This window comes from Daldinia childiae, assembly GCF_008694065.1.
Source record: "Daldinia childiae strain JS-1345 chromosome Unknown Scaffold12, whole genome shotgun sequence".
NCBI lineage: Eukaryota > Fungi > Ascomycota > Sordariomycetes > Xylariales > Hypoxylaceae > Daldinia > Daldinia childiae.
In genome coordinates, this window is record NW_022984653.1 from 336,623 (window position 1) to 353,166 (window position 16,544).

General features: G+C 45.8%; 6 protein-coding genes across 6 annotated transcripts; 4 read left to right on the forward strand and 2 right to left on the reverse strand.

Annotated features, from left to right (window-relative positions):
* Positions 1-4,128: 4,128 nt before the first annotated feature.
* Positions 4,129-4,458, reverse strand: GL218_08323 (uncharacterized protein; the record flags this gene model as incomplete). The annotated part of the gene is made up of 1 exon (XM_033585123.1): positions 4,129-4,458. The coding sequence occupies one exon, from the start codon at positions 4,456-4,458 to the stop codon at positions 4,129-4,131; it is 330 nt and encodes a 109-aa protein (XP_033440640.1).
* Positions 4,459-4,916: 458 nt separating this feature from the next.
* GL218_08324 (putative GTP-binding protein EngB) lies at positions 4,917-6,725 on the forward strand (the record flags this gene model as incomplete). Its single annotated transcript, XM_033585124.1, has 1 exon — positions 4,917-6,725. One exon carries the CDS (start codon positions 4,917-4,919, stop codon positions 6,723-6,725), a length of 1,809 nt encoding a protein of 602 aa, XP_033440643.1.
* Positions 6,726-6,960: 235 nt separating this feature from the next.
* Positions 6,961-8,341, reverse strand: GL218_08325 (Palmitoyltransferase SWF1; the record flags this gene model as incomplete). Its single annotated transcript, XM_033585125.1, has 2 exons — positions 6,961-8,152; positions 8,253-8,341. The coding sequence occupies 2 exons, from the start codon at positions 8,339-8,341 to the stop codon at positions 6,961-6,963; spliced, it is 1,281 nt and encodes a 426-aa protein (XP_033440642.1).
* Positions 8,342-9,349: 1,008 nt separating this feature from the next.
* On the forward strand, positions 9,350-12,064 carry GL218_08326 (uncharacterized protein; the record flags this gene model as incomplete). Its single annotated transcript, XM_033585126.1, has 4 exons — positions 9,350-9,481; positions 9,534-9,884; positions 9,942-10,256; positions 10,304-12,064. 4 exons carry the CDS (start codon positions 9,350-9,352, stop codon positions 12,062-12,064), a joined length of 2,559 nt encoding a protein of 852 aa, XP_033440645.1.
* A 1,604-nt stretch (positions 12,065-13,668) lies between these two features.
* On the forward strand, positions 13,669-14,334 carry GL218_08327 (uncharacterized protein; the record flags this gene model as incomplete). Its single annotated transcript, XM_033585127.1, has 1 exon — positions 13,669-14,334. The coding sequence occupies one exon, from the start codon at positions 13,669-13,671 to the stop codon at positions 14,332-14,334; it is 666 nt and encodes a 221-aa protein (XP_033440644.1).
* An 883-nt stretch (positions 14,335-15,217) lies between these two features.
* Positions 15,218-16,476, forward strand: GL218_08328 (uncharacterized protein; the record flags this gene model as incomplete). The annotated part of the gene is made up of 3 exons (XM_033585128.1): positions 15,218-15,724; positions 15,813-16,011; positions 16,103-16,476. The coding sequence occupies 3 exons, from the start codon at positions 15,218-15,220 to the stop codon at positions 16,474-16,476; spliced, it is 1,080 nt and encodes a 359-aa protein (XP_033440647.1).
* Positions 16,477-16,544: the final 68 nt, after the last annotated feature.

Here is a 16,544-nt window from a genome sequence, read left to right on the forward strand (position 1 = left end):
CCACTTATTCCAACCAATCAGAGCCTTCAGTTCCAAGGAATTATTCCTTTTCCAGAAATGATTTTTTACAAAAGAATTATAATTTTATAAGATATGGTATTACCCATTTTAACCATTATTATGGGTAATATGATAATTTACGCATGGAATCCTTCCTGAAACCCATACACTGCCGCTACGGTAGCTATTTGGTTCCATCATAGCGTTCCGGGTTAGCAATATTGCCACTCGTATTTTAAAGACTTAAACTTCTAAAGGCTAGACATTATTTACTTCTTTTCCTTCTTAACTTTCTTTCCCATCTCAATATGAAGTATCACAAGGAAGATCTTTTACGTCGCGACGGTAATTCCAGGTGTTTCTTACTCCGTTACTAAAATAAAGAGATTTGCCTATTCTGTCTGGAAGTAATTTATCAATATGGATCCTATTGAATTCTCTCAAGTGTCTCAATAGGTAATGGAGATCCTTGATTCGATCGGGAAGTCAATTGCGGTGTATATCGCACTACCACGTATGTCTTCCTAGGCTAAGACAACTGTAGATTATTACAATGGTGATATACTGACGAATAAACATTAGATGTCTATTCAGCAATCGTCGTCTGGTCGGTCGTGTTTACAGTCGTTGTTACGGTTGGGCTATGCTTAGGTTTCGGTCCAAGAGGTGTCATTCCAGGTGAGATGAAGTCGCTTTCATTTTCTCTTTTAACCCTAAATCCGCAGCACATATCTTACTAAAATGCATTAAGGCTCAATTGCCGCTGCCTTCCAGTCGGCTATGTTCGGTGGATTCACGCCGGCGGGGGGGATCTTCGCATCGCTGACGAGTCTTGCGATGTTGGGTTACTTCGTACCTGCTCTTACAGCATTTGTGGCAATTATAGCCCTGATTCCAGCAATAATAGTATTCAACTCAGTTCCTGATTCATAGATATAATTGGGTCATTTTTATGTATTTACTCCCTTAGCAATTGGGTTACTATACTGCTAGGCTCGAGGAACAGATGGGGAATAGTTGATTGGAGGATATGATAGTGTAGTTTTGACACTAAGAGATGTTATGAAAATTTTTAATACATGTATAGCCATGGTCGTGAGATATGTACGTGAACTGACATATTGCCCCTGAGCCTTATGGAATGAGCTAAGACTCTCAGCCCCTTAATTACCCCAATATCAGCCCCCGACCTGCAGAGGTCTCAGTAATCGAAAAACGCCGAGAATTCTATGCTCTGGCTAACTTATTTTTAAACTACTGGAGAATAAATATAACTAAAGGTTTTCTTTGAATTTGACTTCTGGATGGTTATGAGTACATTTGTATTGTGAAGCATATGGAAATGGCACTTTCGCAAGGTGGCTTGGGGATCACACCACATGAGAAGCAATATTGCAGCTCTCCTGTGAGGCAAGGCTAGGCGCTTTCGCAAACGTCCCTTTTCTTCTTCTTCAACTTTCGAGGATACCAGTTGGTCATCAAGTATATTGAAATATATTTACCCTGGGGAAGATGGCTAACTTAACAAACTATCATTCATGCCAATACTGCCAGAAATTTTCGATAAATCTCAATAACAAGCAACCTCCCGGCGACATTACCACAGACTATGGGAAAACAGCAGAAGGAATATTCTTCTTTGATGCGACTTTACAGGATGTGCTTGAAGGTGCATCCCATTATTGTAACCTATGCAAATGGCTTGATGGCGCATGGGAGAAACGTTATGGCGATCGATACAAGATGCTTGCGAATGTCCCTGCTGACCGTATAACTGTTTGTGCCGATAGCTATAGTATGTCTCTAGCTGACCGCTACCCATTCGATGAGCTGTCTTTCATAGGTCTATGGGAACATGATACCAACCCTGGATTGGGAAAATGCCGAATCAGAAGCCCATACAGTCTAGATGTTTTTACGACGCAGGGTCGGTAACACCCAAGATGCAGTATCTTGTGCCCCTTTAATTCTCGAAATTTACTAGAGCTACTAGATGACCCAGCAAGCCAGTTAATTTTGACACGCCCTATCAATTGTCGACCAGGCGCTGTGGAAAATCTACTACTGGCACGAAGCTGGCTAGAAGAATGTCTAGATTCACATCCTAAGTGCCGCACAGAACAAAACTCCATGCCTTCACGAATTCTTCGTATAGATAAGGTTGAGGATTTAGATGAATTTGAAATTATGCTCGAACCAACTTATGATAAGGTGGAACCATATGTAGCACTTAGCTATTGCTGGGGAGGTGACCAGGCTTGCAAGACTACCAAATCACGGATGAGGTCGGGTAACTTAAACATCCCATACGGTAAACTTGCCCAATCTATACAAGATGCTATTAAAGTAACATCAAGACTGGGTTTACAATACCTCTGGGTCGATGCTCTATGCATCATCCAAGACGACGAGGGAGACAAGATAGAACAGATCGCCAATATGCCTTGGATCTACAATCAAGCATGTATCACAATTGTTGCAGCAAGGTCGGATCGCGCAAGCAGAGGATTTCTAGACGATATTGACTTAGCTGAAAGTACGAAGCTTGCCGTAAGGCTTCCATTCCGTTGCCCAGACCAACACGGCACCCTAGGCTCGGCATATATCACTTACATCGACGATGGCGGAGAATCCGAGCCCATCCATTCTCGGGCGTGGACACTACAGGAGCGATATCTATCTAATAGATATATAGAATTTGGGAGAAAGCAAATGCGTTGGGTATGCGCATGCACTGGAATAAAGGATGGTTATTGCGACGGTTGGAAGCGCGAGGATCCAGACATTACTACTCACGTAATGTACATCTACCGCGAGCTTCAGCAAGATATTGAAGAGATGAACTTGAGAAGGTTGAGCGAAGAGTGGATTGTCGATTTGATAAAGGCACGATGGGAAACCATCGTCAGCCATTATACTCCACGCAAGCTCTCCGTTACAACGGATCGTAGCCTTGCGATTTCAGGGATCGCACATATATTTGGAACTCATATAAAAGACAATTATTTGGCGGGGCTATGGAAAACAACTCTTCCAAGTTTCCTTTGTTGGCAGGCAACTCCAGGCGAGCACGGATATCTTCCACGTCCAGTCCATTATCAAGGCCCTTCGTGGTCCTGGACAGGTATAAACAACCCTATTAGCTTTCTACTCGCCCGATCCTGTTATCAAGATTGTCGCGCGGAACTTCTCGACGCTGATATCGAGCTGGTGAATACAAATGCAAGATACGGTTCAGTCCGACGAGGCATTTTAACACTCAAAGGTCGACTGAAGGAAGCTATCTGGTATAAAAATACGACTGTGGGTATATTGAAGCTCCAGCCAGGAGAGGGTTCTGAGGTTGATGACCCCAATGAGGCGACTTTGATGAAACTTATGACTGTCTTCCCAGACACAAATGAACTTGAAGAGGGTGTAGGGGAATTGAGCGAAATCGAGGTCTCATTATTTGAGATTGGCAACTGCGTTGGATTGAAGAGGCGTGGGCCGCTTGGTCTCATCCTCCGCGCGATGCCTTGCGATGCGACTCATTTGTGTACGCGATTTACATGTTTGGGTCTATTCCACATCAATACAAGATCTAACAGTCGAGTAAAAGAGGACAGGAGCAACACGGGGAAGACAAGTGTTTATTCAACTATAGATTGTGTGGACTTTTTTGAGAAGGTTACTCCGGAGGCTATTGAAATTGAATAGGAGTAATAAGAAGTAAAACACATAAGAATCAAGATGACCTACATTGTAAGATTGTTACAGGGCATAAGCCCTAATAAAATGACCCTTGTGATTTTAGTTATCCTATGTGTTAAGTTATGTATAAAACTTATTTGTAGTTGTTGATATCTGCCCTTGACGCAAAATCTTGTTTAGAACTTGACAGCCGAGGATTCATAACTTGAGCACTGTATATACAATTCAAGTAGTGTCGCCCAATTCTATGAAAAATTCCAACCTGTTATCGTATTAAATGCTCGCATAACATGTAGCTCTTCGCAAAGCTCAGCGTGTAGAGTCGGGGAAATTCCAGACATCTTTGGAAGCCGAGTTTCTAATTGAGATTCATGGTGGTGTTGTGTAGGCGAATTGGCAATGTTCCGCAAACTTCCCCTCCTATGATCATGTACTTCAACTGCTCTTGTCTTGCTTCTCATACTCTACTGGTAAATCCATGCCGACCCGACGGGCACTCAGTCTGACGCGCTCTTCCTCATCCATACCCATGCCCGGATTATATCGCTCTAGCAGAGTCGTATATTGCCTTTGTGCCTGAAGATACCGTACTAACTGGTCGGCTTGGGCGACGACGTGCTCGTGAGGTGGATCATTTGAGAAGCTTTGTCTTAATTGTTGATGTAAAGGCGAACGGACTTGCGAAGAAGAAGATGGGAGTGGTTTGGGAGGAAGTTCTCGAAGGAGTGATCGATAGAGGGAGCGCAACTGTGACGGCTTCGACATGGTGATTGGGAGTATGCCGGCAGAGTAAAAATATGGGAGATGCTGATCCTAGGTATGTGTATCTTGGATAATTATTTGAATGATGCTGATGCGAGATGTTAGCAGCTAGGTACATTAACTTTAACAGGGGGACATCGGGGACTTTTTTTACCTATGTATTGCGTCGTTTGCTGCGATAAGATCGATAAGATAATGCAGGTACGTACGGATTATAGCGGGATTCATAGATTGAAGTGATTCTTTATGTACCAAAGTACCCCTCTAAATTATTTTCAATCTGAAGTTTCTTATCGCCGCCACATACAATCTTTTTTTTTTCTCGTCTGTATTCCATGCGATCAATTGCGATCCCTCATGTTGTGATATAGACGGATATCACCCATGTTATATTCCGTCATGTAGCTTACCTATAGCGACGCTTATATATACGACAACCCTAAATTGAGCAAATCTGCAAAATGTCATTGTCGAACCAACTTAACGCCTTTCTGGCTATGCCGCCCTCTCTGCGACTCGCTGTGATCGGGGCCCCTCCACGCATACGACCAAGTCAGGCCAGACTTGCTTTGAAGGCTTATAGATCTACTGCCGCTTGGAATTACGATGAAGCCGCTGCATTCTATATACCCGATTCCCGACAAGGTCGCGTCGACAATGTCTCGCTCGAAACACTTTGCAAAACATCTCACATGCGATCAACTCCCGATGAGCCTCTCCTCTCCGGACTAAGTACCCTATTCACTAGGAACCCGGCCACATTCCAATATGGAGAGACAGATTTCTACAAGCTCAAGAAGAATACACTCATCCCTGAAGTTTGTGTCCTCGGCCGATCTAATGTTGGCAAGTCGTCTTTCGTCAATGCTCTTGCTGGCCGAAGTCAACGAAGTCAAAACTCGCTGGCGCGTATTAGCAAGCACGCTGGAAAAACTAGAGAGATGAATACATACGGATTTGGACCGGCACCGCTGCCGAAAGACATTGCCGCGTGGACTGCCGAACTTAAAGGCAAAGAGGATATCCCAACTCATACCTTTTATCTTGTGGATATGCCTGGATACGGACACGCCTCTTTGGAAGACTGGGGACGTAATATTACCCTATACCTGACCAAGAGGATAGGCGTAAAAGGAGCCATAATCTTAATCGATGCTGAAGTTGGGCCCAAGGAGCTGGACTTACAGTGTTTACAATTATTGAGCTCTGTCAATATGAGAACTTCCATCGTTCTCACCAAGGCGGATAAGGTTAAAGGTGGCCTACTCGCCTTGGGTGATTTATGTGCCAAGTTACGGGACAATATTCTCGACATTGAAAAGTCACAAGAGAATTATAATTGGAATTTAGACAGAGATGTGTTTGTCACTGCTCTTGGTGCGAGAGATGCTGCTGTTATACATTCAACAGCATTGCATGCGAGATTTGCTGTGGCTCGTTTAGCCGGCTTGATAGAAACTAACCGACCGGACTCGGAAAAAAACGAGAAGTGGTCTGGCAAAGTTATCTCGTTTGAAGACCTACAGTATGCGCCAAAGGATTCCTTGCCCAAGAAGGTAGATAACTCCGAATCTTCTAAACTAGAATGGGCTGCGGGAAGGGGGCATGAGGCTCGTCATGGAATCACATCAGGTATTTTTAGCTCCTTACATTCGAGGATTATCACCCAACCCCAGGCTCGAAGCTTCCACAGCGACAGCTGTAGGATGAAAGACCCACGCAATATGGAACCAGATTCACAGGAGATGGTTGATATCCTAGATGAGTTCATGAAAAAGATCAGGGCTACGAACACGACCAGCAGCTATGTTCGAAATATGCGGCGGAAGAATGATAGACGTCTACCTCCTGCACCGGAAAAACGCAACATCCTCGGCAGACAGGATGAAAAACTGCATAATATCCTGAAGAAGCGCTTCCCTGAAGATGTAGCTAGGTCAGAAAAGATACGCGAGAAGAGGTTGACAGGGAGGAACCCACAGGGAGGACGGGAACAAAAAGCCAATGAAGAAGAATGGCCCACTGACTTTCCTTCATCGAGGGGCAAAAGTGGGAAACAGAAAAATGAACTTATGACTCCAGACGCATTTAAGGCTCTAGTAACGCAACCGGAATCGAAAAATATCACGCCACCATCTTCAGGACAAACTAATAAGAAGAAGCAAAAAGGCCAGAATAACCCCGGTAAGAAACAATCAAAACAAAAAGAGAAAGTGGTGGTGGACGAGTTTGAAGCCAAATTTGCCAAGGCATTTTCAGGAAAATTCTAGGTGGGGATAATGTTGGTGTTCCAGTATAAAGGACCGACCTTTGGGTTGGCTTTGCACTCGGGTATAGCGACATATGGGCAACCTACCTTAGATAGGTACCCGTTATGAGTCTAACATGATGGCTGTATATAATATACTCTACTATGATCACACACATATAGGTAGCATAAGGACATATCGAACACAACTCTTGATTCTATTCAACCATATTTTACTTCATACCAGTATGACTCAATTACGTAGCGGCAGCTACGAAATTCGATGCTCGCGGGGCTTTAGGAGGCTTCTTGGTCCTCCTCTTACCCCTCTCCAGATCTGCCGCTGAGACATCTACCCGTCGAAAAGAGTAGTTGGGCACGAAGACGTCGACTAGGTTATCCCAAAAGCCGAGGTCGTACAAATTCTCAACATCGCGCAAGCGCCAGATACGTTCCCACTCGCCGACGCCATTAGGTATGTTCGGATCCGGCGGCGTGCCGTCCTCTGTGCGTACGATTACCTGGACTGCGTCGACGGGCCATCGCGTCCAGGCTGCCTCGTGACGCGGGTTTTTATCACGGTCAAGTGACAGAGAACGCTTGAACGCGCAACCATCGTCCATCTCCATTTGCCAGTCCTGCCATTTCATGCTCTCGTTAGTAGTTGTGCCGCAATAAATCAGATAGATGTGATATCCAAGAAGGCCCCAAACCAGAGGTGTCGTCATCAGCGAGAGTAGCGTGATGGACCCTACGCCCACGTCGTCCTGGATGCCTACGGTGAGAACCATTAAATATTCGTGCCAGGACCAACTTGCTGGTTTCGGGAACATCACGAACGACTTATTGCGCATGCGCGCTGCGTCGGCGACTGCACCAAGGCCGAGAATACCGCCATACAAAGTTAGGACGGCGGTTGATAGAAGTAGGAGGATGAAATAATGCTGATTACCGTAGCCGACGCAGTTGTTAATGAAGACACAGTGGTGGTCCATCTTGTGAACACAACGTTTGCAGACGGAGCAGTGCTTAGAGCGGGCGGGCTTCAATAGCCCACATGTTCGGCACGTTTGACCCGGCCGGAAAAGCGCAAAATCGTACGGGTAGTGCGACATGTAACGGGAGTGATTAGCGGGGGTAACGATACCCGGATCGCCAGCCGCGGAAAGGTATAAGAACAGGTACGGTAAGATAATGGATATGCTTCCTAGGGTCTTATGAAGGGGGCTTAAGCGCGGCCATACTCCTGGTAGAAACATAAACTCGCCCACGGATAGTAGCAATATGAAGAAAATGAGCACTGTTGGGTGTCGGTCGTACATGACATAAGTGCCAAATCTACCCAACGTCGTGGTGAGACGGCCTGAAGTGAGGCGCTGGTCAAGGCTTAGAATAGTATTTGGTATATACACCCATATTGCGCGATGCAGCCAGGCTATCGGAGTATGTCTAATAGGATTGTAATTAGTTAGTAATGAATAGGTAGTTACTAGGTAGTTATACTATTAAATGACATATTTAATAGTTGGCCCGTGTGTTGCGCTCATACCTTAGAGCCGGTAGTCTGCCGAAAAAAGCGACAAAGACCATAAAACAGATGGCGAGAACGGCCAGGGAGATCCTAGTAAGGGGTCCCATTGTTACGGATCGGAAGAGATGATGATAGTAGGTGATATATGCGTTAATCGAACATTAAAAAAGGGATATTTCGAACTGGTTTCATGGCCAAGTCATCAGGTGCAAGAACAGGTGCCGATACAGACTCATTTCATAAAAGCTGATATGTATGTAAAATGCTGATGATAAAAGGTCACAAGAATTATTTACGGCTAGTTGACTCTGTTTAGCTTATGATGAAAGGAATATAATAGAATAAAATGTGTTTATATTTGTTTAATTTCGGTCAGCGACATACGCGCTCGTCAGCTGGTACGTGGTACGTGGTTCGTGTATGACTTCTAAGGTTCTAATAAAAGATATGATTGAGGGCCTGTCGCGGCTGTCAGCCCGTGCTGCAGGTACATTAGGTACCTACCTAGGTAGATGGGGTAGATTAGGTAAACTTGAAATTTGATTGGTCAGTAAGTTGAGGCGGTGCTTAAGTCATTCAGCCGCTTTTGTTATGATAAACTGAGGCTATTATCTGTTAAATCAATAAAAACTCCCCGAAATAAGCATAGAATCTAAATCCCACATGATTATCGATAGATTATCCCCAAACTGGATTTAAAGTACTTGCGCAACTGAGAAATCGCGATCCGCATCACGCGTCTTATGAAACTCTATTCACGGGACTTTTTATACAAACTGAAGCCTGACCTTTTTTTTATACCACAATAAAAGGTCTACTTTGCCCGGATACACCCCTCTTCATCTCTTATTGCTATATTTTAGATCCCATGTTGTCGGAAAACGTACCCAACGTTGCCTAATGAACATAATACATACACGCGTTCGCTATGAAAGCCAAACCCCTGGAAGTTATCAAAATAACAGGATTACGAACTTACAATATTTAATTCCCCACGGTTATCAACTTATTTTTAAGCTATTCGGGTGGAAGTTACTTTAATCGACGCTTATACTGCACTTCACAAGACCATATTCAATTCTCCGAAGTTACGAGGTTAAGTGAGAGTTAGCCGGATGTCAGCCCCTATCGTCTACGAAGGGGCCATAGCCCGTAAAAACCCTTCTCAGAATGGCCTGTTTAGCGGCATGCGTTTTTGGGTAGGACATCGTGTGCCACAGCGACTCCATTTTGTTCAAATGATTCAGGTAGAAATATACAGTTCATTGATCCGTCATTATTTATACTAACACAATTTAGAACAACGGGGGCCAGGTAGTTCCTCTCGAGAAGAATGCCGATTATTTGATCGCCGACCACGCCAAGAAAAATGCTTGTCCACCTGGATCATATTCTTTTAAGTGGATCGACGAGTCTTGTAGAGCTGGAGTTCTGAAGGAACCCGAAAATTACTTATGTATGCCTTCTAAACAGAGTGAGCCTACTAAACAGGGTGGGCCTCGACCTTCTGGCTCGGCCGCTCCTCTGAAGACTACAAGGACCAAGTTTACCGCCGAGGATGACCTGATCCTTAGGAGATGGGTTGCTAGTAACGAGAGAAAAGGCGAGTTAGTATTAGGGAATGCAATTTACAAACAGCTCGCAGATAAGGTAAGCATTAATTATATTCACATTATATATATGTTAACAACAAGCTAAATAACTTAGTACCCACATCATACTTATCAGTCGTGGCGAGATCGATGGGTCAAAATTTTGCAATATCTCCCTCAGCCGAAAGAGTCTGATAGAACACCGTCTACTCCGACAACTAGGCGAACGGCTGATGCTTTGGCCCATGCCTCTCCCAAGACTCCTGGATCTCTTGGGAGACGCGTGCCTACTCGGAATGCTGCCGCTACTCGGGGGCGGGTGCAATTCACAGAAGAGGACGATAAGTTACTCATTCATCGCGTCATGGAATGCGCACGTCAGGGCAAGGCAATTGCAGGGACGAAGATTTTCCGCGATCTCGCTAACGATGTAGGTTTCATACCGCCTTTACGTCGTTTCTTGCTAACCTTGTCTAGTTCCCGCATCATACAGAGCAATCATGGAGGGCTCGTTGGATTAAGGTACTTGAACCGAGACTTATCACGCGGCCTGCTGAAGAGGAACCCGAAGAGGAACTTGAAGAAGAACCAGAAGAAGAGCCCGAAGAGACACCAAAAGCACTAGATACGCGAATAGAAGCCTCACGGCCTCACAACACAACAACGTCGCTAAGGAGCCCTCGAATACGAAGTTCGACGCATTCATTACATACCGTAGGTGAAGTGCCGACAGTAGTTACTGGTCCATCGGAGGATAACGTAGTTAATAAAGGTAAAGGACACCAGAACCTTGACGCCGAAGTTCGGACAATACCCCAAGCACCTATACAGGAACCAGAAGAACTATCAGCCGACCTTGATCAATCATTTTCTAGTGATATGTCTATGAAGGAGCAATTCCTTTCCGATTACCGGGCATATGTGGAAAGTGAAAATCTCGAATTTGTACACTGGCTCACGATAAAAGGGCGTACATTCGAACTTTGGGATTTATGGGAAGCTGTCACCTCTCAGAAGGTGGATCCAAGTGAACGCGACTGGCAACAAATTGCGGAAACGCTTGGGTTAAACTGGGTTCAGTATGAAACTGTTCACGATGAGGTCAGAGACTGTTACGAGAAATATCTTGCCGCTTATGAGGAATACATTGCCGCTTTTGAAGAATTTTCGGAGAGTTCCAATGCCGATACGAACGACGATGACAATGAAGAACCTTTACCATCATCACCACCAATTATGCCCTCTTTAAAGCGATCATTTGACACACATAAATCGCCATCCGATCATACATACCCACAGCCATCACCTAAGCGGCGAAGAATCAATCGGGACACGGAGATTCCATCTACTCCCGATCATGCGAATCTAGCTTCTGATCTTCGCTCCCAAGCTGATAACGGCACAAGTCTTAGCGCTAGGCGGTCGACCCAGCGTGCTATGAGCAAGATAACTGAAAGAAACGAATCTCGAGATGTAAACCCTGAGCTTCCAGTCTTCGAAACCCAGGTAAATTTTGAGATGGAGTCACAATGCAATATCACTCCGTCGCAGCAGCTTTACCAAGAGTCCGATGCGATATCTTTAGACCTTGCAGATGCGTCACCTACGCCCAAGGTTGGAACTCGGATTGCCAATCAAGGAACCCCTACACCGAAAAGATTAGTCCGAAATCCTTTCCGAGAAGATTCCGATGACGAGGCGGCAGAAATAACAACTACTGGTCATAGCAACGATAATTCTGTAAAGGTTACTAGTGCAGAGAAACCTAAGCGCCGTTCTCTGCCGAAATCTTATGCTCGAAAATCACCGCCTGGTGGCGGTGCTTCCGCTTCAGTAGTAGCCTCCAGAGAAGATATGCAACACTCACGCCTAGAGCGGTCTCAGCCGCCACGTCGCTTAAGTCCGCCTAAAGAAACGCCAGAAGATATCATCGATCGTTTTTGCTCTTTAGGCTATCCGAGAGGGATAGTGCTCAAATCGCTACGGGCTACGACATGGCGCCTCGGTGATGCTGGCCAGGTTATGGAAATACTAAAGCGAGGTGAAGAGCTGCCACAGAGGACCCATGGGGTCTGGACACAGCGCGATGATGATGCATTAGAGTTGGTGATATCGAACCAGCCTCCAAAGGATGATAAGGAGAAGAGGAAGCGCGTAAAGGCTCGAGAGCGGCTTGAGAAGAAGCACGGTCCAGAATTGATAGAGCTTCGGCGCAAGTATTTGTGGGAAGTTGTGTAATACACGGGTTATACTTGTACTTAACTGTAAGGTATTATGCCTATATGTTGGTATTGTTACAGTTATTGCATACCTACTCATATGGTACATACGTGCACGTAGTATAGAGTTATGAATGTACTTAAACTCTATGTCACATCTGAGCGCCTATAAGTTTGAAGATTTTTTTTTTTATTGAAGGGGAAATATTGAACTATAGAAACACTTAGACCCAAAAGTAACCAACTAGGGGTAATTTCGACCTCTTATAATTCATACATTTTCTATAGCTTGAGAACGAATAAAATGTACAGAGCTATGGCCCCTTAGACAGGTGTATAAGCTCTTGTATTTGCTATACACTTGCTGTACTCGTGCAACTATCCAACTCTAAACCTCTTCAACAGATTATCAACCTCAACCATATCTACCTAACCTACCTTATAAATAGGTCTTGGGATATGTTTCTTCTTCTTTTTCTTCCCTTTTTCCCTAGCATGTGTCACTCGCTATATCCAAATCTTTAGCCTTTGATTTCATATTATTTCAAAAGTTGCTATTCTCCTTTCGTGCATATATTGATCTCCGGATGTATATTACTTAGGTACCTAGTATATATAAATACCTCCTAGGTGCCTAAAGTATCTACACACGCAATTATGGCCGAAGTCCCGGTCCTACTGCTCAACTTTCCGAGGGAGTTGCTCGATGATATATGCGAATACTTCTTACCGGATATTCTACCACCTTACTTAACCTTCCGGGACTATGATGCCGCGCGCGAATCTGCTACGGATCTAGTTAACTTGAGTCTGACTTGCAGATCGTTATACAAAAGTGCGGCACGGCTCCTGACCAAATGTAAAGGACATCCGTTCCATAATGGGCTCCTTCCCTATATTGACACCATTCTTCGGAATCCGGATATAGCATCACACGAGACAACATTCAGACTGCATCCCTCGGATCATAATGGCATACTTGAAGAACACCATCTTCAGACCTTTAGCGCAGAGGCACCGAGGCTGGGGATTGTACTTCCGCTTTACTATTATGCTAGCCTCATCCAGGTACCAGAAGCTGATGCGAGGCACAACTATATAATCCACAGGGGCCGCGCGAATCTGCTGTATCTCTTGTTCGCGAATCTCCCGAACTTATCGTCTTATGATATATATATCACTTGCGAGCCTCTGTTTCCCTCATTCGGGCGGTTATCGTTTTTTCTATCCGTTAAACAGATCAGGCTAGTGGGATACTCGGACATCCTTTCGTCCCTTGATATAGGCAACTTTTGGCGCAACACCCGCTACTCGTCAGGGGCCGAAGTAATCGAGTTCGTGAACATGGAGAGGTGTAGCCGACCCATCTTCCTGCAACAAGTTCACACCATCCGCCTGTTATCCTGCCGGCTTTCGACCGATAGCTTATTTAATGTAGTTAAGAACTGCGCGTCTAAGCTAAGAACCTTCGTGTACCGCTCGGGATACCACAGCATATATCTGCAGCAAGGTCCGCGTCCTGGAGATGTTCACAGGAGGATATCGGATGCCTCCCCGTGGGATATTGTAACTGTCCTGAGGCTGCTTTTGACAAGACAATCGTTAGAAACGCTCGAGATCGACATGCGCGAGCATTTCTCTGTCAGGAGATGGGGTTTACATCCACGCCCGCCTGCCTTGGAGTCTGATCTCGTACATAACTTCGTCAATGACTTAAAGGGCTTTCCTAATCTTCGGAATGTTACTCTCACGCAGCAGACTCTCTGGGAGCCGTGGTTCAACGCGTGTCCGGGATTCGAAAATGAACGCAGCTTCTGCGACGAGATGCGCTTAATCAACATGCTGCCCCCCTCCATCGAGTCCTTCGCGCTCTACGACGTCACACCAGATTTCCTACCGTGCCTTTTTGAATTGGCGCTGCACGTAGCCAGCGGGTTGGGATTCCAGAACTTGAAGGAGGTCACCTTGCGACCGTCGCCAAATTTCATCCGACAGCTCAAGCACGCGAGATGTCACCAGGACGACCCTCACCTGCAGTTCTTTGACGAGCATGATAGATCTTGCCGTCTGGATCAGACGCTTTTACCTCGCTGGGGAGCAATCGGCATGATGTTCAAGAGCAGCGGAGTGCGGGTTGATGCCGCCCTCGAGGTGCACCCGCTTGACACTGAGGACCCGGAGCCTCTGCAGCGACAACGCGAGTTACAGCACTGGTGCGATAAGTGCCACTTTGATTCTTCTGTCTGTGTTCATCGGGAGCCGGGGCTTTTTGACGTCTACGCCAATTGAGCTTGTTGAGGGATGCGATCCCCCGCCTGCATGTAGCGAGGCGGGTGGAGGGAGCTGGACGTGTCTGGATGGATTGATTGAGGGAGTATTATGTTTTTGAGAAGGTTTTTGGTTTTTTCTATATACACAAGCGCCTAAAGGTTCTATGCTTGGTTGCTTTTCAAGGAATGGTTTGGCTAAGGGTATCATGGATCGAGCAGTCGTTTGAATGCATTGCGGGACGGGGTGTCTAGGGACATGAGAAAGATTTTCATTTATGATGAATACATGAACTTGTATCATATAGAGATAATAATGTAATTATTATGTTTCAACTATTGATAGTTTGATAAAGAGGAATGTTTCGAGTCTTATTTCTCAAATATCCGATGTTCATATTATTTCCCGGGAGCCTTGATAGTAGATGAGATACCAATAGAAGAAGTGAGTGACATGGAGAAGTCATAGTTACCTGTTATCCTCACCAAGTTAGAGTCACCAGGCGGAAGTATGAGTCTTAAGCCCGTCGTGTTTGCTTCACTTTGATTTGTCTTACATCTTATAGGGAAGAGGAACAAATATCTTCGAACGGAATCCTCTAGAATATTAAGATAAGAGATATCATCTCTTGGTTTGCATATGAAACGAGGTACCTAGAATTCTTTGAGTCCTATAAGATGGCGGGATCCTGACTTTCAGAACGGCTGCTGGTTGGAATCTTCTGGTCCTGGCGTTAGGCACTATTAGAATAATATTCTCTTCAGATAATCATGGTTATAACTCCTTACCCAAAGACAAGATATATCTGCTAGTACGACTTAGCTTATTGGAGCTCTACCGTCGTGAGCAACCAACTAGAAACTGAACCCCTTTAAGCAAGGTACAAATACAGACAATACGCGCAATGTCCTCGTCATATCTGTTCCCGATCAAGCCAGTACCGTTCCTATACTTAGGCGACGATGATCGGAATATCCCAGACCTAAGCGACGAGGAACTCGGCGATCTGGTAGCTGTACTTAAGTCTCTAGCTCGGGGTAGCTACCCGCGTCTGGAGGCAGTGCCTCTCGCACTAAACGCCTACAACTGCAACCAGAGGACCGACAGTGACGGCGAGCGGCCATGGGCGTATTTCTACCCGATCACCATCATCCCGCCCGTCCGATTCAATAAAAAGGACGATCTGATACCAAATTACCCCGAAATCCAGCTAGATTTCGAGATACGCCAGGACTTGAAGCGGCGGTGGCAGCCTATACGCTACAGAGGCGATGGTGGTCCTAGTAATCAACCGATGGAGTTTTCTCTTCCCGCGCGGTACCGCTTTATATGTTTCATACACAAGCACCGGATCCACCGGAAGAATACTTCGCAGAAGGGCGTGCATACGATTAGTATCTGGGATCGCGAGGTAAGGTGGACTCCTCTACCCCTGAATGACTTTTGATATCCACATTCCGATTTGCCTATCACTAGCTAACGGAAACATGTGTGCACAGTGGGACGAACTCACCTGGCACGACACGTATCACGTAGATAGGATATCGCGCAGGAAGGATATCCGAGAATTCTGGAAACACGTCAAGGCGCCGGGGTTCATCGACGAGGAGGGCTCGCGAGAACACTTCATGAGCCGGATTCGCTACCGGACTGTATACCATATCTGCGAGCACATGGAAGAGACCCTGCGGAGTCCTGGTAGGTGTCTCTAGCCCCCCTTCCTATTTACGTGTATAAGCACCTGATTACTTTCGACATCACTAACACTGCCGTCTATTTTTTCTGATAGTACCGCCGCGACATACAATCTACGCCGTGATGAGTATAGCCCTCTTCCACATGAACAACGCGCGCGACCAGCAGGTCTCCATCGTGCCAGACCGGCTCGAGCTGTTCGGGGGACAGCACAAGGGCCTGCTGCCGCGGTTCTTCGCACACCTGCTATGTCTGTGTCTGGACATGCGGCCGGGTTGGTCTCGCGCGCGCCAGAAGCGCTTTGTACTGCAGTTTCGTATTCTGGAGCGTCTGCAGTGGATGAGATTGCGTACGCGGGAGTATTTGGAACTTCATGATAGTGATGGAGATGGGGATTATGGGGTTAATACTAAGAAAAATGATGACGGTGGGCGGGGGTGGATGTGCGAGGTCTTGAACATACTTTAGTTTCTTACCTGAGGTATGGCAAGGGAGGCCTTATGTGGGATTAGTCGGTAGCTGAGGGCTGTGATGGT